Below are 22,064 nucleotides of genomic sequence, written 5' to 3' on the forward strand. Positions count from 1 at the left end.
ATTTAATTGCCAATGCTTTTTAAATTGAAATATTTTACGCACAAATCCAGACTTGACTTTGGATTTAGCTCTAAAAATGGAAAGATCTGGTAACATTGAACTCTCTCTGATGGTCCTGAGGAGCAGCTGCTATTTAGGGCAGGCCCTCATCTCACACCACTCCCCTCTGGCGTCTTCATACACTTAGATTACCTGTCTGGGTCTTGTGGGTATTTGTGTTTTTGAACCTCAGTTTAGATATTCTGCCTCATTTCTGGTTAGCACAGTTACCTACTCTCATCAACATAGTACAAAGCCTAGATTTTATCCTTTTTTTTTTAAAGATTTATTAATTTATTTTGTGTGTGTGAGAGAGAGAGAGAACATGGAGGGTGAGGGAGGGAGGGAGAGGAAGAGAGAATCTCAAGCAGACCCACGCCCAGCACAGAGCCCAATGTGGGGCTCAGTCTCACCACCCTGAGATCACCACCTGAGCCAAAACCAAAGTCGGACACTTAACCAATTCTGTCACCCAAGCACCCCTAGATTTTATCTTTTTATCACAAATCCTGATGTGATCAAGTGCTGATTAGCTTTTTTAGGCTTGGTGGGGTTTTTTTCCTTTGAGATTTAATATCAGGAGGAAAACTGTTATTTTCTCAACAGCTTTTTTTTTTCTGTGTAATGCATAGTATTAGAGAATTTTATATGTTAAAAGTTGCAGTTATCACCATCATTGTCACCATAGTCATGGTCACAATATAATATAAGAGCTTTTCCAGGCTAGAGCAGCATACATGAGATTAAATCTATATTATAGTCATGATCTGTCATGTTACATAGGGACAAGAATGTTAATGAGCATGAAATTGTTCTTTGCTCATAATTACCCATGTTTTTTCTTGGTGTAAATTGCTGAATCAGGGGCTCTTGGCCGGCTCAGTTGGTAGAGCTTGTGACTCTTGATCTCTGGGTTGTGAGTTCAAGCCCCACAGTGGGCCTTTAAGTTTACATTAAAAAATAAAATAAAATATGGATAGATAGCTGAATCAGTTTATTTATGGCTTTCAGATAAATTGATTTATGATGTTATCACCATATTTAAGATTGTATTGTTGGGCCAAAAGTATTTTAAATCAAATCTTCTCAAGTATAATGGAAGTTAAAAAACTTTTGATAAAATATAACCATGTTATAGACAAGGATTTTTTGTAACCATATCACAGGTATCTAATACCATAAGCATATTTGATGTTTGTCTAGACTTTGTATAAGATTCTAGTACTCTTTAGATTGGGAAGAAGACCTATAGCATCTGTACTCTGTGGAACCAGGATCCCTAGCTTCCTATGTTTTGCTATTTGGAGGTGTAAGTGTTAACGGAAAGGAAATTGACCTGAGAATCAGGGAGTGGATGTTAATGCCATCTCTGATGCTTCTAGGTAACCACAGGATTCTAGGCAGATCACTTAGTCTTGCTTGGTCTCAGTTTCCTCACCTGTAAAATAAACTTGAACTAAATATTGCCTAATTCTTCCTAAATTTCTGTGATTGTATTATCTCACTGCTCTTAGCAAGTAGTCTCTTTTTTGCACATTAGAACAAGTGAACTCCATGTTTGGATAAGTTAACTTTCAATGTCAACCAGTTTCTTAGGGGTTTTGGAGCTGGGAGGAGCTTTAGGCAACAAGTAGGCACTTTCCTCTATCTGTAGATAGATCTGATTTTGACAACACATATGCCTGTATGACCCATTTTCTTTATATTGAAATGTCTAACTGAATAGAAGACACCAAAGACTTAATTTAGCCAAGTTCATAACAAAAGGGGCAATTAGGTTTTCTGGGGTTGTTGAAAAAAAAAAAGTTTTTTTTATCAGCTAATTGGGCCTGGGATTTACTTTGCATCTGTAAAACACAATTACAGGCAACTTTAGCCTCCTCAATTAACTTTTCTATCTTCTTTTAAAAACATGGTCTGAAGTTTGCATTGACTTTTCAGACTTGCTGAAATGTAATGTTTTCATATCCTAACTGAAGCTTTGTTGTCAAATTACAGTTTTTCCCTTCAGTTCAGTGTGCTTCAGTGAAAATTATACTCTTACATAAAGCAGAGGAAAAATTTTTAAATCAAAGATAAAAAAGACTTAAACCCTCCTTAAACTGAAGCATTTACAGGACATTAGAAGAAATGATTTCTCCCTGCTTTATGACTATCTTGCACAGAGATACTTGTTAATAATTAAAAATGAGTATGAACTGGCATAATCTGGGTCCTGTATTTTTATAGAATTTCACTGAAATTTGAGACTTAAATGTTCTCATGATGCCAGTTCACATGCATTGAACTGAGTCCGAAAGCAGACCTTAGTCTATTCATTTAAACGTCTCTCTCTCGTCTTCTCTTATATTCCCTACTCCATCTTACTACTTTCACGCACTGTATTCAGTGCGTGTATCAGGTCCTATGCTAGGTTTTTGGCATATATTTTCTCATTTTGTACTCACAATCTCATGAAGTAGTTTTTTTCATGGTTTTAAAGAAGAGAAGGGTTAGTTTCAAAAAGGTTAAATAATTTGTTCATGGCCACCCAGGTGCTAAGTGGTAAAGTTAGGATTAGATTTGAAATCTAGCTAATGCCAAAGACTAAGCTCTCACAGCTCCTCCAAGCCAATGTTCTGTCTTGTTCTTTTGTTTTTGGTTTGTTTGTCCCATGTCTTCTGGTAGCTGAAAGATTACTAATATTATTCGCTTTCTTTCAAAACCAAGAATCCAGCAAGCTAAAGGTACAGAAGGTGGAGCCTTGGAACAGTGTGCGTGTGACATTCAACATCCCCCGGGAAGCGGCAGAGCGGCTACGGATCCTGGCTCAGAGCAACAACCAGCAGCTTCGGGATCTGGGGATTCTCTCCGTTCAGATTGAAGGTGCCCATCTGGACCCAAATCATAACAACAGTAAAATGTAGCATGATTTTTCTGTGCTGCTTTGTCTGTTCCTCTCATGTTTCAGAATGCCAAGCAACTCATGTGACCTGCGCTTCACATCTCAGCACCTTAGGGTAAAGAGGAATTGAGGCTTTGTCTGGGTCCTGATGCTTCAGCATCCACGGCCTCATACTCCTTCCCTTGGCTGATTTCATCTGTCAGTCTGTCACATTGGAATTTCACTGGCACCCTGACCAGGAACTGATTTGTCTTTTAAAGAATATCTAATTTCATTTGCTTCCTTCTACCAAATAAGCGTTAGTATTTATTTCTTTATTCATCTAACAGAGATTAGAAGGCCTTGAATGGTCCTTTTTGTAGCAGTATTTATTTTTCAAATATTTTGCCAGAGTGGTCTTTTCAAAATGAAAATATGCTACACACACACACACACACACACACACACACGCATACGCATGCACAGCTTAAAACCCCTGCTTATGGCTTGCTGTTGTTCACAGATTAAGGACTAAACTTCTTACCATGACCTCAAGGCCTTACATGGTCTGACCTCTACCTTTCTCATCCAGTCTTGACTCATACAGCTATCCTCCTTGCTGTCTGTTCAAGCCTCTCCAGCTTTCTTCTGGTTCCTCGAATATGCGTTTCTTCCTTCTGCTGTGGGCCCTTTGCATTTATGTTTTCTCTGTATGCAGTGTTGTCCCTTACCATTCCCCCTTCCCTTAGTTAACACCTGCTCAGCCTTCAAGTATCAGCTTAAATCTTGAGGATATATTTTCTGAACTCCTTGATGAAGTCAGTGTCTTTTATGTGCTCTCACAAAAGTCTGTTTTGTTTTTTCCTTAGATCATTTATGTAATGCTTTCATCAGAGCAATTATTTGATTATTGTTTTATTCTCCCCTAGATTGTAAGCTCCAGTAGGGCAGAGGCCATGTCTGGTTTTGCTCAGTGTTGTAGCTCTGCTTGCCTGGAACATGTTAGGCTCCTTAGTAAACATATATTGAATGAAAACAAGGGAAGCACACAAATAATAGGACCACTTTGCTTTAGCACTTGGCATACACTGATAAGTATAATATGATTCTTGCTGGTATGAACTCAAAAGAAGCTCCTGACCTTGGTGAGGGAGACAAACCTGTGAGAGATAGAAGTACCAGGTATGTGGGAACATAGAGGAGGTTAGAAAGGATTATATGTATTTTAAAAAATGGGGTAAATCCCATCATTTGATAAACAAGGGAATAGTGGTTTAAACAACAGTCAATCTATTATGAAAAATGTTGGGTTATCTAAAAGGATCCAGAAAAGTAAAATTAATTCACAGCAATCTATAGGATATAGGATGAACTTAGTAAAACAGTTTTTGGCTACAATAAAACTATATAGGCCTTTTATGTTTTATAGAATACATAAGTGATTTCTTAAAAACTCTGAATGTTTTGTTTTTTAAGAATATATTTATTTAGGGGTGCCTGGTTGGCTCAGTCGGTTAAGCATCTGCCTTCGGCTCAGGTCATGATCCCAGGGTCCTGGGATCAAGCCCCGCATTGGGCTCCTTACTCAGAGGGGAGCCTGCTTCTGCTGCTCCCTTTGCTTGTGGGCACTCTCTCTCTCTGTCAAATAAATAAATAAAATCTTTTTTAAAAAAAGAATGTATTTGAGAGAGAGAGAGCACAAGCCAGGGTTGGAGGGGATGGGGGATGGGAGAGGCAGAGGGAGAAGCATACTCCCCACTGAGCAGGGAGCCCAATGTGGGGCTCCATCCCAGGACCCTGGGATCATGATCTGAGCCGAAGGCAAATGCTTAACCAACTGAGTCACCCAGGCGCCCCAAAATTCTAAATGTTTTATAGTCTCTGTTACCTATTTATGTGAGTTAAAAGGGCTTTGGAACTTTATGTGGTAGTGTTTTCTACTGGAGAAAGGAAACACCAGTTTCTTCTTTTAATCGGACTTATTTCCTGTAAGTTCTTTTTAAAAGGATAAGGTGCTGGCCTTTATTGTTATAGCCATAAATTAAAGCATAAATACCATCAAGGAAGTAAAATAGATAACATATTTCAAGAAATTATGAAATTCACATATGGCAATTATTATCACATTACAGAAGAGAGTTAACTTTTAGGATACACATGTGTATCCCAGGTGATCTCCTTTTCTCTCTCCACACTCCCTCAGAATTTAGGCACGATCGAAAGTGGTGGCAGCAGCTTTGCCTTTGTGAAACTGCTAACAAGCTTATGTCTTAGTACATTGTAAGAGGAGATGTTGCCACTGCCATGGTGTCTGCTGTAGGGTTGCAGGGACAGGTTGTCCCCCAACAGCCTATTTTCCATTGAAGAATACTCTCTGTACCCTTCCTTTTTTGAGTTTTGGCCAGGGAGCTGGGAAGACATCTTTTTTGAAGACATTTTGTGACCCCTCTATTCATTCATGGTGATTTAACGCAGAGTCTGCAAACTTTTCTGTAAAGGGCCAGAGAATACATTTGTTTGGCTTTGTGGGCCCTAAGATCTCTGTCACAACAGTTCCAGTCTGGTTGTAGTGCAAAACAGCCATAAGCATATGTAAGTGAATAAACATGGATGTGTTCCAGTAACATTTTGTTTAATTATACAGGCAGCAGGCTAGATTGGGCCCATAGGCCATGGTTTGCCGACCCCTAATCAGCAAGTTTGGGAGCCTGTAGTGTTCTTCATGTGTGTTTCTTTGATACCAGTTAGTTTATATGCACTTGGCAAATAGGAGAATAATAGCACTATAATGTGGAAATTGTGTGTATCCATATAAAGAAGGCAAGGGAAACTGGATTAGTGGGAATAGAAGGATGATTATCTGCAAGAAAAAAAAGACAAGCTTAGCTGCTGCATAGGTGGGAGTCCTTTCAGCTCTATTTTAAGATAATTAGGAATCAGAATTTACACTCAGATACCTTCCCTCAGAAATGCATCCCTAGACTAGCATGGCTCTTGGCTTGTGAAAAGTTTCACTTCCTCCTTTGCCTGCTTTAATGGCAGCCCCACTGGCTCAGAGCTCTGTTGCATCTGCATTATCTCAGCACCTGTAACCAGGCATTTCTACTGTAAATGTTTTTGGATATGTTGCCTCTACCAGTTACTGTTTTTATTAGAGCTCTGGTTACAAAGCCACATAGGTTTTGAGTTTGTCCCAACAGCACTGTTTTTCCCATAAAATCTATTATTTTCAGTGTGAGATTTTACAGAATGTGGGATTTTCCAGGAATGCATTCATCATATAGAAAAATGCCTATAATTCTTTGTAAGGTTATAAGATGACGATTCGTAATACGTGTAATAAATAGGTAATGAGTGCCTACCATGTATTAGACACTGTTCTGTGTCTTAAGGATATAATTAGGGTGGGCATCTATTAAGGATATAACTAGGGTGGCCATATAATTTATCATCTAAATTGACACTTTTGAGAGTAAAAGGGTGCTATAAATAACTGTCCCCAAATAATAGATATAAAGGAACTAGGGCAGATTTATGGTTACCCTTGTATGGGGATGGGGAAGGCAGACAAGGAATCAAGTGAATGAGTAAGTAAGTACATGGGGTGTGCTCTGAAGAAAAGATGTTCTGATAAGGGTGACCTACCCTTGGATAAGACAATTGGAGAAGGTCTTTGGGGGCCTGTGACACTTAAGTTTACATGAAAATTGAGAAGTTGGTTTATGTAAAGAGAGCAGGAGAACTGTTGTAAGCAGAGGGAACAACATGTGCAAAGACCATGAGGTGAGAAGCAGCTTTGTGTGCCTAAGAAACTAAAAAAGGCCACTGAGGCTGAATCCTAAAATTGAAGGAGAAAATAGTGCAGTTGAGGTTAGAGAGGTAGGCAAGGGCCACATCTGGGCTGTTAAATACGGTAGCCACCAGCCATATGTGGCTGTTGAGCACTGGACATGTGGCTAGTTCAAACTGACGTGTGCAGTAAGTAAAATACATAGATTTTGAAGACTTAGCACTCCCAAAAAAGAATGTAAAATACTTCATTAACTTTTTGTATTAGTTACATGTTGAAATAATAGTACATTAGATGTACTGGGTTAAATAAAATATATTACAACTAATTTCACCTGTTTTTTTTTTTAACCTTTTTACTGTGGCTTCTTGAAAACTTAAAACTATATGTGTGGCTCATATTATATTTATGTTGAACAGCATTGGACTAGATAGATCATTTAAGGCCTTTACATCCTGTTTGGAGGAGTTTGGCTTTTATTTCTACAACAGTAGGAAGCAATGGAGTAGTTTGAAGCAGAGAACTGACATGATCTGATGTCCATTTCAAGAATAATACTTTCTGCTTACAGTATCTTAGCAAGTTTGGTATATTAACAGTTCCTTCCCTTTATTAGAAACCCTCAAGATCTGTAGTCTCTTTTTCTTTCATTCCTGTCTCTCATAGGCAGTTTAGAGCATCTCATAGCCCCTGGTCCCATATTAGTAGGATGTTTGTGCCCTGTGACCAGTCTACCTGCCTGGTTGAAATACTTAATACAGAAAGGGGACTTTACCAGTGACAAGACAGAGGAAACTACTGTGTCCTCATTAGTATCCTGCTTTGTCATCTGGCTCTATAAACCAGGACCCCACGGTATGGAATGATGCTGGAAGAATGCCAGTCAATGCAATGTTGCTTTCATCTCTTTAACCACTGGCTAGCTATACTTCTATCTGTCCACTAGGTGGTGCTGTCATCCAGAGTAACAGTAGTCAAAATTGTGGATTATGTGCAGGAAGTATCCTGAAATTTGTTTCTTTTTATCATTAAACCAAGTAAAATTTAAGTTACCTCTAAGTTTAGAGTTATCTCTGATTAATTGGAACACATCTAGTGATGTTATCTACCAGGATATTATGAGGTTCAAATGAGATAAAATCTTGTAAGCATTAAAAACTCTATACAGGGGTGCCTGGGTGGCTCAGTTATTTAAATGTCTGCCTTGGCTCAGGTCATGATTGGGCTTCCTGCTCATCGGGGAGTCTGCTTCTCCCTCTCTCTTATACTCCCCTGCCCAGCTCCCCACCCCCCACATCCTGCTCATGCTTGTGCTCTCTCTCTCCCCCCCTCAAATAAATAAATAAAATCTTTTAAAAAAAATAAAAATAGGGGCGCCTGGGTGGCTCAGTCGGTTAAGCTGCTCTGCCTTCAGCTCAAGTCATAATCTCAGGGTCCTGGGATTGAGCCCCTCATCAGGCTCCCTGCTCAGCAGGGAGTCTGCTCTCCCTCTCCCTCTGCAGCTCCCCCCTGCTTGTGCTCTCTTGCTCTCTGTCAAATAAATAAATAAAATCTTTTTTAAAAAATTAAATGAAAGTACAAATAAAAATTAAAACTCTATACAAATGTTGGTCTTATCATTAGATGCTGTGAAAGTAGATTAGTAGCAACCTCTCTACTCTTCATTGTATGAATATCTCTAATGGATGTCTATTTATATTACAGTTTTTGAAAGGGAAATGGTATTTTGCTCACAAATATTACAGTGTCCCTGTACCATCCATCATATGTTCTTTCTCCATTACACCTACTCATACCTCTACGTTCTGATTGTAAGTTCCCAAAAGGTAATCTAGGATTTTGAGAATTTCTGAGACCATTTTCTTCCTTCTCACACACATAGACACACATGCACACACGCACACACTGTGAGCTATTTGAAAATAGATATTCAGAGTTACAAGCTGCCCCTGACACTATACGTCATTAATGATTGCCTATCTGCTGTATTGTGAGGATTATGTTCTCCTTGTGCTTCATGTAAGTCCCAGATGAAGTTGAAGGAAAACCTATATCGTATTGCACTTATCCTTTTTGTGATGGTAAACTTACCATAATTCTTCAAAAACACAGAAAACTAAAGTTCCTGTATACCCATTTTTAAGCAGCATTTACATCTTATTCTGATGGTTTCCTTTTTATAACCTGTCATTTTCAGGGGAAGGTGCTATCAACCTGGCTTTGGCTCAGAACCGAAGCCAAGATGTGAGAATGAATGGACCCATGGGAGCCGGAAATTCAGTTAGGATGGAGGCAGCATTTCCCATGGCAGGTGGTCCAGGTGAGATCTCCCACTCAATTATATGACATTTTACTGGTTTGCTTTTTTCCCTTTATTTTCTAATATATGATCATTTGGGTCCTGCAGAATAGGCATGGGTTTCCGGTACATTTCTGTTTTCTGGTTTAGGAAAGCAAGATTTAAATCACTCTTAGGAACATAGAGTCACAGAGCATGGGCTCATGCTTAAAGGTAAGTAGATGAGCACTGAGCTGTGCAGCAAACATTTATTGAGTTCTTTTTATAGGATAGGACCTCTGCTATGTGTTGGAGATAGAAATGAATAAAATATTTTCTACCCTCAGAATGTTTATAGCATAATGGGGAATGTAGCTTTTCAACTCCCACTTTCTCTGAAGCTGAGAATCCGTGAGCTGAGTTCTTGTGTGCTTACTTGGAATCTGAAGAAGTATGCAGAAGGATATGTTTTTAGGTACTTAGAATTTTAGAGAGTTAGAAATTATTTGCTGACTTTTCTAGAAAAACTGAAATTTCTTCTTTAGAGATTGAACTCAATATTCTGTGAATCACAAAATATTAGAATTGAGTTAGCTCTCGGGGCGCCTAGGTGGCTCAGTCAGTTAAGCATCTGACTGTTGATTTCAGCTCAGGTCATGATCTGAAGGTTGTGAGATCAAGCCCCCTGAGTCAGGCTCTGCACTGGGCATGGAGCCTGCTTGGGATTCCCTCCCCCTCTGCCCCCCCCTAAAAAATAAAAGGAATTGAGTTGGCTCTCATTTATTTTTTATTTTTTATTTTCTGGTTAGTCCCGAGCTTTATTTTTTTAATTTTTTAAAATTCCTTTAGTTAAAGATTACCAGAGGTAGAGACCAGCGATTCATCAGTCTTATATAATACCCAGTGCTCATTACATCATGTGCTCTTCTTAATGTCCATCACTTGAGTACCCCATCCTTCTGCCCTCCTCCCCTCTAGCAACCCTCAGTTCATTTCCTATGATTAAAAGTCTCTTATGGTTTTTCTACTTCTCTGATTTCGTCTTGTTTTATTTTTCCCTCTCTTCCTCTATGATCCTCTGTTTTGTTTCTTAAATTCCACATGTGAGTGAGATCATATGGTAATTGTTCTTTCTCTGATTGACTTATTTTGGTTAGCATAATACCCTCTAGTTCCATCCATGTTGGGCAAGATTTCATTTTCTGATGGCTGAAAAGCATTCCACTGTATATATAACACCACATCTTCTTTATCCATTCATCTGTTGATGGACATCTGGGCTCTTTCCACTTTGGCTATTGTGAACATTGCTGCTATAAACATTGGGGAGTTTTCGTAGTTTATATGTCTCTAGAAATGCATCCGTTTCTTCCAGATTGCGTAATTTGTTGGCAAACAGTTGCTTATAATGTGTTTTTATTGTTGTTTGTATTTCTTCAGTGTTGGTTGTGACTTGTCCTCTTTCATTCATGATTTTATTTATTTGGGTCCTTTCTCTTTTTGATAAGTCTGGCCAGGAGTTTATCAATGTTACTAATTCTTTCAGAGAACCAGCTCCTAGTACTGCCTCTTATTCTCTTTTTTGAGGTGAGTTTTTTTTCTTGCAGAAAGTTGTCACTTTTCTATTTGTAGAGTTGTAGCTATTCTTTTCTTAGATCTCCAGTTGAGTTCCCAAGTGTTCAGAATGATTTGATAGCTGTCTAGCTGAATTCCTGGGACCAAACAAAACTGAGGTCTCCTACTCCCCTGCCATCGTGGACTCTCAGTCCCAAACTTTAAATCTGCCTCAGGCCTTGACATTGGCTCCCTTGCCACCTCTTGAGTTGGCTCTCATTTAAAGCCGAGGAAACTCCAGGAGTGCCTGGGTGGCTCAGTCGGTTAAGCATGACCTTCAGCTCATGTCATGATCCCAGGGTCCTGGGATGGAACCCTGTGTCAGGCTCCCTCCTCAGCGGGGAGTCTGCTTCTCCCTCTCCCTCTCCTTCTGCCCCTCCCTGCACGCATGCACATGTTCTCTCACTTTCTCTCTCGAATAAATACATCTTAAAAAAACAACAAAAAAAAAAGCTGAGGAAACTCTGGTACTCACAGAGAGGAAGCAGTTTGCCCAGGGTAAAGTAGCAGTAGCCTAGTATCACAGCTCTGACTCCCAGTCCAGTGCTCTTTTCACTACACTAGTGGCTTTCAGACTTTTTCTGCTGCAGGACCTTTTATTCAAATAAACCAGAAAAGCACAGCTGCTGTGGTAGAAGCATAGTAACCACCTGAAACTATAGCCAGTCATTCACCACCCCACCTACCACAGTAGGTCTTGAAGAAATACAACAGAATGGAGAGCATCAGTTTATAAAGCTGTTGTTCTGAACTGTAGCTGAAGATTTGGCCATATAAAATTGAAACTAGATTTTTATCTTAGCAGTACCATTTCCTGGTTACCTCAAGCTGGTTGCTGTACCTCTCCAAGCAGCAGTTTCTTCACATAAAAATGAGATTAAAATGCCTACAGTCTTTTGAGCTCATGCTTGAAGGTGGATGACCCCTGAGCCCTGAAGCTGACATTTACAGAGTTCCTATTATATGTCAGGACCTGTGCTATTGAGCTGTTAATGGAATACCACATAGTAGATGTACAGTTCCCAGCCTGGTACCTGTAGTAGGGGATCGGTAGTTAGAGTTCTTCACCAAATTCTGAGGATTTCGTATTGTGGTAGCTTGATGAGAGATAAGCAGTGATGCTATTGCCAGTACTAAAGAACCAGAGTGGGAAGAGTCTGGCCAAGTTGCATATAGTTAGTGAAAGAATAGATCTAGGATGAGGAAGACCAATAGAGAGAATGGCTGAAATTTTTCCAGAATTGGTGAAAGAGGTGAATCCTCAGAAATCCTGAGCAATGTAAATAAAAATAAATCCACACGGGCGCCTGGGTGGCTCAGTTGGTTGGGTATCTGCCTTCGGCTCAGGTCATGATCCTAGAATCCCAGGATCGAGCCCCGCATCAGGCTCCCTGCTCAGCGGGAAGTCTGTTTCTCCCTCTGCCCTTCACCTCGCTCATGCTCTCTTTCTCTCAAATAAATAAATCAATAAATCTTTTTTAAAAATAATAAAAAAATAAATTCACATGACACAAAATTGTAAAACTGTAGAACATGAAAAAACAGAGAATGTTAAAGCAACTCAAAATAAAAGACCAATTATTTACAAACGAAAAGCTATCAGATTACAACTAATTTCTCAGCAGCAACACTGAAAACCAGGAAACATTGGAATAGTATTTTCAAAGTGATGAGAGAATAATTGACAGCCTAGAATTTTAAACCTACTTATACTATAAAGAGTAGTATAAAATAAAGATATTTTCAAAGACACTAAGGGAAGCTACCATTAACAGACTCTTGCTCATTGAACTGCTCAAGAATCTACTTCAGGAAGAAGAAAATTGAACCTTAAATGGAAGAAGTAAGATCTAAAAGGGAGTGGTGAGCTAAATAATTGGTAAACATTGAGTAAATCTAAATAAGTATTGGCTCATTTAGCAATAATGATGATCACATGTTTACACTTTAAGTTGAGTATGTCTGTTGACAAAAGATATCATTAAAATAATAGAGGGGCATCTGGATGGCTCAGTCAGTTAAGCATCTGCATTTGACTCAGGTCATGATCCCGGGGTCCTGGGATCAAGCCCTGCATTGGGCTCCCTGCTCAGCGGGGTGTCAGCTTCTCCCTCTGCCCCCCGCCCCCGCTGGTATGCGCTCACATGCACTCTTCTCTCTCTCTCAAATAAAATCTCTAAAAATAAAATAATAGAAATAAGATGAATAACTTCTAAGCTAGTAGTGGAGGGGTAGAAAGGAAGGGCATGTTTGGGGCACCTGGGTGGCTCAGTTAGTTAAGCATCTGCCTTCAGCTCAGGTCATAATCCTGGGGTCCTGGGATGAGTCCCTACAAGGCTCCCTGCTCATTGGGGAGCCTGCTTCTCCCACTGCCTCTGCCCCTCCCCCCCCACTCTCTCTGTTCTGTCTGTCTGTCTGTCTCTCTCTCTCATAAATAAAAAATAATCCTAAAAAAAAAAGGAAAGGCATGTTTGAAAAAATCCAATGAAATTCAAAAAAATTAGGAAACTAGCATAGAAAAAAATACAAAAACACCACAGAAAAAGAAGGGGTAAAAAGCAAGCGTATCATAAAAAAAAAAAGAAGGGGTATCATAAAATGATAAAATGAATCAAATTATATCAGAAATTAATAGTAAAGGTAAATGCATTGTGAACACTGGTAAAAAGACCATGATTAATCAGATTGAATACTCTCAGATTTAGTTATGTTCGCTTACAGGAAGCACATAAAACATAAGGGTTTGGCTCATAGTTAAAAGGATGGAATAAAAAATAATCCAGGCGAATATTAGCCAAGAAAAGGGGTATAACAATATTTTTATCAGATAAAACAGACTAATAAAAAGCGTTACTGAGGATAAATAGAGCCAATGTATGATGTAAAAGGAAATATTCATCAGGAAGACAGCTAATATCTTAATACTTAACGATCTAGCTTCAGAATATGTGAGGCAAAATTGGACAGGATTATATGGAGATATCACATCTTAGGGGAGATATTAACACACCTGTGTTAGTAATTGATGTACTAAGCTTATTTGAAAATTAGTAAGGATAATGCTTGAATAACAAGTAAAATAGTTTGATATAATGGAGGTATATAGAAACCATGCACTAGTAATTCAGAAATTCTTAATCTTTTCAAGCATAAATGGAACATTTATACAAATTGACTGTTTATTTTTCTAAAATCAAGTTTCAGTAAATACCAGATATTGGTATCACACAGATCATGTTCTCTGAACACAGTACAATTAAGTCATTGGCAAACAATCAAAAAAACAGCTAACCAAAATATTCTGTATTTTTAGAAAATTTAAAATACATCCTGAATATCCCTGATTTTTTAAAAAGCAGTCATGGTGGATGGCAAAAAATATTTAAAATGGAATAATGAGGGGCACCTGGGTGGCTCAGTTGGTTAAATGTCTGCCTTCAGCTTACATCATGATCCCAGGGTACGAGGATCGAGCCCTGCATCGGGCTCCCTGCTCAGTGAAGAGCCTCCTTCTCCCTCTCCCTCTGGTGCTCTCCCGGCTTGTGCTGCCTCTCTCTCTCTCTGTCAAATAAATAAATAAAATCTTTAAAAAATAAAATAAAATAAAATGGAATAATGAAAATAGTACATATCAAAATTTGTGAGATGTGGCCGTACAGCATGGAAGAAAATTTAAGCCCTCAGATAACTGTTAGAGCAGAACATGAATTGAAAATTAAAGCTAAGAGTCTGACCTAAGAATTGAGAAGAAGAATAGCAGAGTAATAATAATTTAGGAGGAAGGAAATAATAAAGATAAGAGCAGAAATAAGTAAAGTAATAAAAAAACAAAATGAAACAAAGGAAAACCAAAGATGTTTCTTTGAAAAAACAATTAAAACTGATGAACGTGGTAGAACAAAAAAAGAAAAGGCATAAGCAATGTAAAGAAGGAAAAAAGTGTGTACTTCAAAAGGGTGAATTTTGTGGGGCGCCTGGGTGGCACAGCGGTTAAGCGTCTGCCTTCAGCTCAGGGCATGATCCCGGCGTTGTGGGATCGAGCCCCACATCAGGCTCTTCTGCTATGAGCCTGCCTCTTCCTCTCCCACTCCCCCTGCTTGTGTTCCCTCTCTCGCTGGCTGTCTCTGTCTCTGTCAAATAAATAAATAAAATCTTTTAAAAAAAAGGGGGGGAATTTTGTTAATATATGAATTATTTCTAAAAAATGGGGAAAGGTTGTAAAAAAACTTCATGCTAATAAATTTTAAAGCATNGGGGGGGGAATTTTGTAATATATGAATTATTTCTAAAAAATGGGGAAAGGTTGTAAAAAAACTTCATGCTAATAAATTTTAAAGCATCAGCAATTAACTGTTTTCTTGAAAATGTAATTTAACCAAAACTGACTTAAGGAAACTTGAAAAATCTGTAACTATTTAAGAAATTGAAATAATTAAAAATTTGTCTCCCTATGAATCAATTAGTATAACTCACAGGCCCAGATAATTTTCCAGGTGAGTTTACTAAACATTTGAAGAACAGATACAGATATTCTTCAAGAGCATAGACAAAGAAGAAAGATGCTTTCCAGCTCTTTTTTGAAGTTATTTTAATCTTGATGCCAAAAATCAAAGAGACATGAAGAGGATAATATATTTTCACTTATTAACATGGATGCTAAATCCTAAAAAGTCTAATGGTATCAGAAATTGGAAAGATATGGAACAAGAGTAGTTCTCAAACTGATAGTTGCAATGTAAATTGGCAAATCACTTTTTTTTTCCCACCTTTTTTTAAAGTTTATTTATTTAAGAAGTCTCTACACCCACCCCGTGGGGCTTGAACTCACGACCCTGAGATCTAGAATCTCACACTCCTCCCACTGAGCCAGCTGGGCACCCGTGGCATAACCACCTTTGAGAGCAGTTTGCCAATATCTACTAAAATGGAAGATGCTTATCCTTAAAACCTAGGAATTCCAAGTATATAGTCTAAAGACATGTCCACAAGAATACATGACATTTCAAAATTGTAAGAATGAAAATTGGGGCAGGGGAGGGAGAACCTTAACTGTTCATTAGCAGAATGAATGTATGGTTTCCATAAAATGGATCACTATTATAGCAGTCAAGATGGATGGAGCTCAAAAGGTAATATTAAGTGAAAAAGGAAACTGAAGAAGACAGAGTATGATGCCACTTATACAAAGATTAAAAGCATACCAAAAATGCTATGCAGTTTACCTACATATGTAATAAAGATAAACATGCATGGGACTACTAATCCCAATTATAAGGTAAGAGAGAGGCAATGGAATGAGATTGGGAAGTAGGGGGATTCTGTATCTACATATGTACCTGAAGGGAATGGGGCAAAATGTTAACAAGGTAGATGATGGGTACAGAAATTTTCCATACCTTTTTATATTCTTGAAATATTTTATTTAAAAACAAACATTGTACCAATTCCAGTACTCTATTCTAGGGATTTTCTTTTTCCTTTAGGACTAATAAGGATGACCAGCCCTGCCACTGTTATGATACCCCAGAGTGTAAATGTGTCATCTTCCATGATGGCACCAGGCCCCAATTCAGAGCTGCAGCCCAGGACTCCTCGCCCTGCTTCTCAGTCAGGTAATCACCTCCAATCTTTGTGGATTGAAGAGGCTGGAACTACTTTGCAAAGATCATTACAAAATTGAGCTCTCTCTGATAACAAATTCCTAACTGCCCAACTTTTAAATGCCACCTTCTTTACAAAATTTCCCATATTTCTTCAAGCTAAAAGTCATCATTTCCTTCTCAGAATTTCTCATTCTCTTATCAATTATAACCCAACATTCCTAAAAATGCATTCCTTTGACTACATAGTCCTGTAAGGTACTCCATGGCTGAGAATTCTATAATAAATTTAGCAAGCGCGTCATGCTTTACCCTCCCTCCTAGAGATTCACAATTAACCTATTGGAGGCACTGTGAGTCCTGCAGCGAAGAAGCCTGTCTAAGCTGGTTAGGTTCACTTGTTTCCTAAACCTAATTGACTATATTTTATTTTGTTTTCTTATAATGCTAATGAACATAGTTCCCCAGGGTATGCTTTGGAAAATACTGCTCTCCACATTTTATGTTTGGCTCTTTCATCCACTTTTGAACCATAAGCTCTTCTAGACAATACTCATCTTCCTGTCATCTCGGTATGTTGCTTTGCATATAGAAGGTGCTCACAAACATCTCATTGAAGGTACCAGGGGATTTACTATTGCTATAGGATCTAGGTTGCAGTAATTTAATTATTGCTTTGTTAACTCTTTAAACAGATGCAATGGATCCACTCCTCTCTGGGCTCCATATACAGCCGCAGAATCACCCCTCAGGATCTTTAGCTCCCCCGCACCACCCAATGCAGCCTGTCCCCGTGAACAGACAAATGAACCCAGCTAATTTTCCCCAGCTGCAGCAGCAACAGCAGCAGCAGCAACAGCAGCAGCCGCAGCCGCAGCCGCAGCCGCCTCTACAGGCAAGACCCCCACAGCAACATCAGCAGCAACAGCCACAGGGAATTCGACCCCAGTTTACTGCCCCAACTCAGGTGCCTGTTCCTCCAGGCTGGAACCAGCTGCCTTCTGGAGCCCTTCAGCCTCCTCCAGCCCAGGGTTCTCTGGGCACAATGACTGCAAGTCAAGGGTGGAAGAAGGCTCCCTTGCCTGGCCCAATGCAACAGCAACTCCAGGCAAGACCATCCTTAGCCACGGTACAGACACCTTCCCACCCTCCCCCTCCATATCCCTTTGGCAGCCAGCAAGCCTCACAAGCCCATACAAACTTTCCTCAGATGAGCAACCCAGGCCAGTTCACAGCTCCTCAGATGAAGAGCTTGCAGGGAGGGCCCTCCAGGGTCCCAACCCCCCTGCAGCAGCCCCACCTCACCAACAAGTCTCCTGCCTCCTCACCCTCCTCCTTCCAGCAGGGATCCCCTGCATCCTCCCCAACGGTTAACCAAACTCAGCAGCAGATGGGACCAAGGCCACCTCAAAATAACCCACTTCCCCAGGGATTTCAGCAGCCTGTCAGCTCTCCCGGTCGGAATCCTATGGTTCAACAGGGAAATGTGCCACCTAACTTCATGGTGATGCAGCAGCAACCACCAAACCAGGGGCCACAGAGTTTACATCCAGGCCTAGGAGGTGAGGAACACGGAAGCTATTTGTGTTGGTAAATTTACTGGAGATAGATCTTAATAGAACTTCAATATTTAGAGTTAATGGAGGGAGGATGTAATTATTTGGCTTTGTGGATATAGTGGTGACAATATAACTTAGTTAACTTGATACATTATGCAGCATCTTACTGGTTACATTTAAGCTAGCCCTCTGGATAAAAATGCAGGTAAAATTCAATATAGAGACTTCCATTTTGTTTTTCAAATTATTTTTGCTTGATCTTGGACTAGTAAATTAAGATGTCCAGAAGAAACATGCGTTGTATTAACTTAAACTGCTCAGCTGTTGAAAAAAATTAATATTATGCAGTAGAGCAAAAATGAAAAAATAAATACACGGTATTTTGGGGAAAAGTCCCTTCAAGTTTCCAATTTTGATAATCTTAGTAAAGTAAGCATGGTTATTTGTTAAATTTGATTAAAGTGTTAAAGGGGAATAAGTTCAGAAATCATTGACTTTTGTAGTTTTATAATGCCAATGCCTGCTCCTTAGAGAGGGAATTCCACCAGTTATACCTAAAGGAGATTTATTTATTTATTTTGTAAGGTGCCTCTTGTATGAAGAAAAAGCAATGGAGCTTAATGTGTGAGAGGTAAAACGATTACAGTAAAACTTATCCATCTCCATGTTTATTATTTATTCTTATTAATCATTGATCTAGTGCACATGAATGTGCTTGGAGCTTTTCAGTAAGGTATAGAGAGTGTCAGTACTACTGTCATCTGATAAACACGTCCCCACCAAAAGACACGCATTGCCTACCCAGAAAAAAACCCTTGCATCTTTAGTGCAACATAGCAAAGGCATGTTCTCATGGTTTCTGGTGAAATTAAGTTGCTCATCAGTCTTTTCACTCTCTTGTAATTAATTTTGCTGACTTGCAGGCTATAATATTTGAATCCTAAGAAGTTTTTAGAAAATGCAAGAATGTTTCAGCTCCAAACTTCACTGTTCTGGGTATCTAGCCCTGGATCAGTGGAAGCTGGGTAGTCCCTCCTGCAAATGTGATTACTGATTTAATTACAGTGGAAGCATGCAAATGGGGACTTGTCACTGCTAAAGAAAGGACAAATGCATATTTGTCTAAAAAGTGTTTTTCGGGACATTGAAATTTGGTCCTTAAAAATAAATGGACTAATACAAAATTTTTTAAGTGAGCTTTAGGTCTTGATGCTTTCATAGAGCAGATGGTGTGCTCACCTAGATGATCTGGCCACATCAAGTCCTATGTCATAAACAATGAGTGGGTTCTGAGATCTTCCTTCTTACAGATCTGTTTTCTGAAATTAAGCCTTCCTACAAAAGGAAGTAATACATTTGTAAGATTCCATTAGAGCATGGCTTTTGGTACCATAGCTGTCGGAATTACAGCAAACCTTAAAAGGGGAAGGCATGATGAAAATTTAACATAGCCTCACTTTGAAGCTTCTATGGATTGTTTCTAATCTCCTGTCTCTTCCCAAGAGATAAGCACAATATTGGGGAAAATTTCCACAAAAGAGATTGTCATCCACTTCCTTCAATGGAAAAAAAATCACCTGTCATTAATATCAGGACCCAGCTCTTTGTTTTATAGTATTTCTGATCAATTTGTTTGAATATGAGAGAATTTAGCATATTCCTTTGGTGCCTATGTTAAAGTGTGTAAAGTTTTGGGGTCTGTTGTATTATAGTGAAAAGTGAGCCCTAAACCTTGCTGTGACGTGGCCTCAGATCACATTTAGGGAGCAGATTGCCATCTCTTCCTTGGCATGTTCTAAGTGTAAATTTTTTAGTATTTCTTTTTCATTTTGACAATGCTCATGTAAGAGATTGTGTTGATTTTTTTAACCATCTTTCCCAACCTTATTATCAAAGATCCTACCAGTGTGACAGAGAAAGCTAAGCCAGTGGAGACTTCATGCAGCTCATCCTTCCTTATTCATTCCACATCTAAGCAAGAGTATAAATTTGCTACGTAACTGCCTTACTCATTGTTTTCTATTAAGGAATGCCTAAACGCCTCCCACCTGGCTTCTCAGCAGGACAGGCCAATCCGAACTTTATGCAAGGTCAGGTGCCTTCGACCACAGCAACCACCCCTGGCAATTCAGGAGCCCCTCAGCTGCAAGCAAATCAAAATGTCCAGCATGCAGGTTTGTTTTCTGTGCTTTATCCAGCCAGCATTTATTGAACATTGTGTGCTAGATACCATGATAGACAAAAAGAATATCCAGATAAATATAAATTCTGGTTTTTCCCCTTAATCTCAAACCAAAATATTCTTTCAAGGCAGTAACTGATACAGCAAACATAGTACAGTGTCTTGGGAACCTAAAAACACCTAAGGAAAGAAAATGAAACTTGAGTTTGAGCAGGGATCAGCATTTTTTTTTTTCCTGTAAAGAACTCCAGATAATAAATATTTTAGGCTTTGCAGATTATATGGTCTCTACTGCAGCTGTTTAACTGTGCTGTCAAAGCATAAAAGTAGCCATAAACAATATGACAAATGAGCATGGCAGTGTTCCAAACACTGTTTATTTAGAAACTGGCAGTTGATTTGGGCCATGGACCATAGTTTGTCAGCTCCCGAGTTCATAAAAGGGCAAAAGGCATTTCTGGCAAAGGAAACTATAGGTACAGAAACACAGAGGCACATGGCATTTTGGGGGAACTGCAACTTTTTAAAATCCCTATATACATGTTAACTTTGTTTATGCAGAATGTTTAAATTCTGGTTTACAATTTGGTGTTTGAAGACCAGACTTCAGTCAGTATAGATTTAATGCCAACAGTGTATCATATATAAGAAGAAATTTTGGAGAAGAAGTAGGATGGAGCAGAATGGCTAAAAAGAGTTTGTAAAGCAGTGTCATATATACCCAGACTTCATGTTCCTGGTTACTTAGGTACCAAATGACTGATCTTATCCTTTCTCATTGACGCAGTTGGAACTGAAGTAACACAGATAGTTTCTGTGGAGAACTCCCCATCCCCACTTGGAGCTAGTTTAGTAATGTGGTTCCAACTTTAACTGTAAATCACTAAGGAAGAAGAAAGTTCTAACTTAACTTTTTTTTAAAGTTCAAAGTACCTCTTAAAGGGTGAGAGAAGAGTAGGGCAAACTACTTGACTTTCCTCACCTGCTGATGCAAAACTGCATTCCTGAGTTATGTGAATTCATGAGTTTTGTAGAAGTTATAGAACAGAGATAAAATCATTCATAATTTCTTACATCCAAGCACAAGCTATTTTGTCTTACGTGGTACCTTCCACGTGCACATATTATTTAGATTTCCTCATTTATCCTCACGTAGTTCTACTCTTGTCTCTCATTTTCTGTTCTCTTACCCTGCTTAATTCTTTTGTTAGCTTTTACTTTGTCCTGAAAAAATGCCTATCTGTGTTATTGTCTCTTGCCAACTCCAGAGAATCAGGGATTTGGTCTATCTTGTTTCTTGATATTACCTTAGCACTGCAAGTGTCTTGTACATATTAGGTACTCAATAAATAATTATTGATCAAATGACTATACACTGGTACGTTCAGTGTGTATAATATATTCAGTGGTCATGGAGTTCAAGTTAAGAGTTTATAAGGCTGGGGCACTTGCGTGGCTCAGTCAGTTGAGCGTCTGCCTCTTGATTTTACTTGTGTCATGGGATTGAGCCCTGTGCCCAGCTCCGTGCTGGGCGTGGAGCCTGCTTGGGATTCTGTCCCTCCCACTGTCCCTCCCCCCGTTCTCTCTTTCCAAGAAATAAAAATAAAAATTAAAAAAAAAAGAGTCTATAAGGCTAGTTTAGAAAATCTTCTTTGGGATTCAGAAAAACTCTGGCTAATGTGAACAAGGGATAGTTTATTCCCTGTCTCCCTGGCTGGAGCATGGACTGGTCTCATAACTTCATTATGACTGCCACTTTCTAGTCCTCACTTTAAAGTGACAAAAGAGAGATAAAATAATCTAGAGGGTTATTTAGTAAAAAGGGGGAGATAATGCAAGCAACTATAGGAAAATTCCAAAGACCCAACAATAAGTAAACACTGCAGCAAGCCGGCAGTGTCCTTGTCTAAATTAGAAATAACCAAGAAGACTAGGACTTGTCCCATGTGATCCACCAGGGACTGCCACAGGGGAGGATCAGTGAAGTTTTAACATCCCTTGTTAACTATTCTCTGTCTGCAGCTTCTGTTGTTGTCTCTCAGTTGAGTCCCACCAGAGGCTCAGCTTCCAGATCAAGATTAAATAATTTTTACCTGAGACACCTGGGTGGCTCAGTCGTTTAAGCGTCTGCCTTAGGCT

At 39.1% G+C, this 22,064-nt stretch overlaps 1 protein-coding gene across 13 annotated transcripts in view; it reads left to right on the forward strand.

The window, feature by feature from the left end:
• The window catches only part of NCOA6 (nuclear receptor coactivator 6), an 86,563-nt gene that overhangs the window by 35,472 nt on the left and 29,027 nt on the right, over positions 1-22,064 (forward strand). For 9 of the 13 annotated variants that reach the window (XM_034641384.1, XM_019796586.2, XM_002916397.4 and 6 more), the window contains 5 exons: positions 2,749-2,904; positions 8,890-9,012; positions 16,068-16,196; positions 16,880-17,746; positions 19,771-19,917. In XM_034641384.1, coding sequence (XP_034497275.1) covers positions 2,749-2,904; positions 8,890-9,012; positions 16,068-16,196; positions 16,880-17,746; positions 19,771-19,917 — 1,422 coding nt within the window. The remainder of the gene's footprint in view (positions 1-2,748; positions 2,905-8,889; positions 9,013-16,067; positions 16,197-16,879; positions 17,747-19,770; positions 19,918-22,064) is intronic. The other 4 variants (XM_019796593.2, XM_019796589.2, XM_019796590.2 and 1 more) reach the window with 4 other exon arrangements.

This window comes from Ailuropoda melanoleuca, chromosome 13 (genome assembly GCF_002007445.2).
Source record: "Ailuropoda melanoleuca isolate Jingjing chromosome 13, ASM200744v2, whole genome shotgun sequence".
Lineage (NCBI taxonomy): Eukaryota > Metazoa > Chordata > Mammalia > Carnivora > Ursidae > Ailuropoda > Ailuropoda melanoleuca.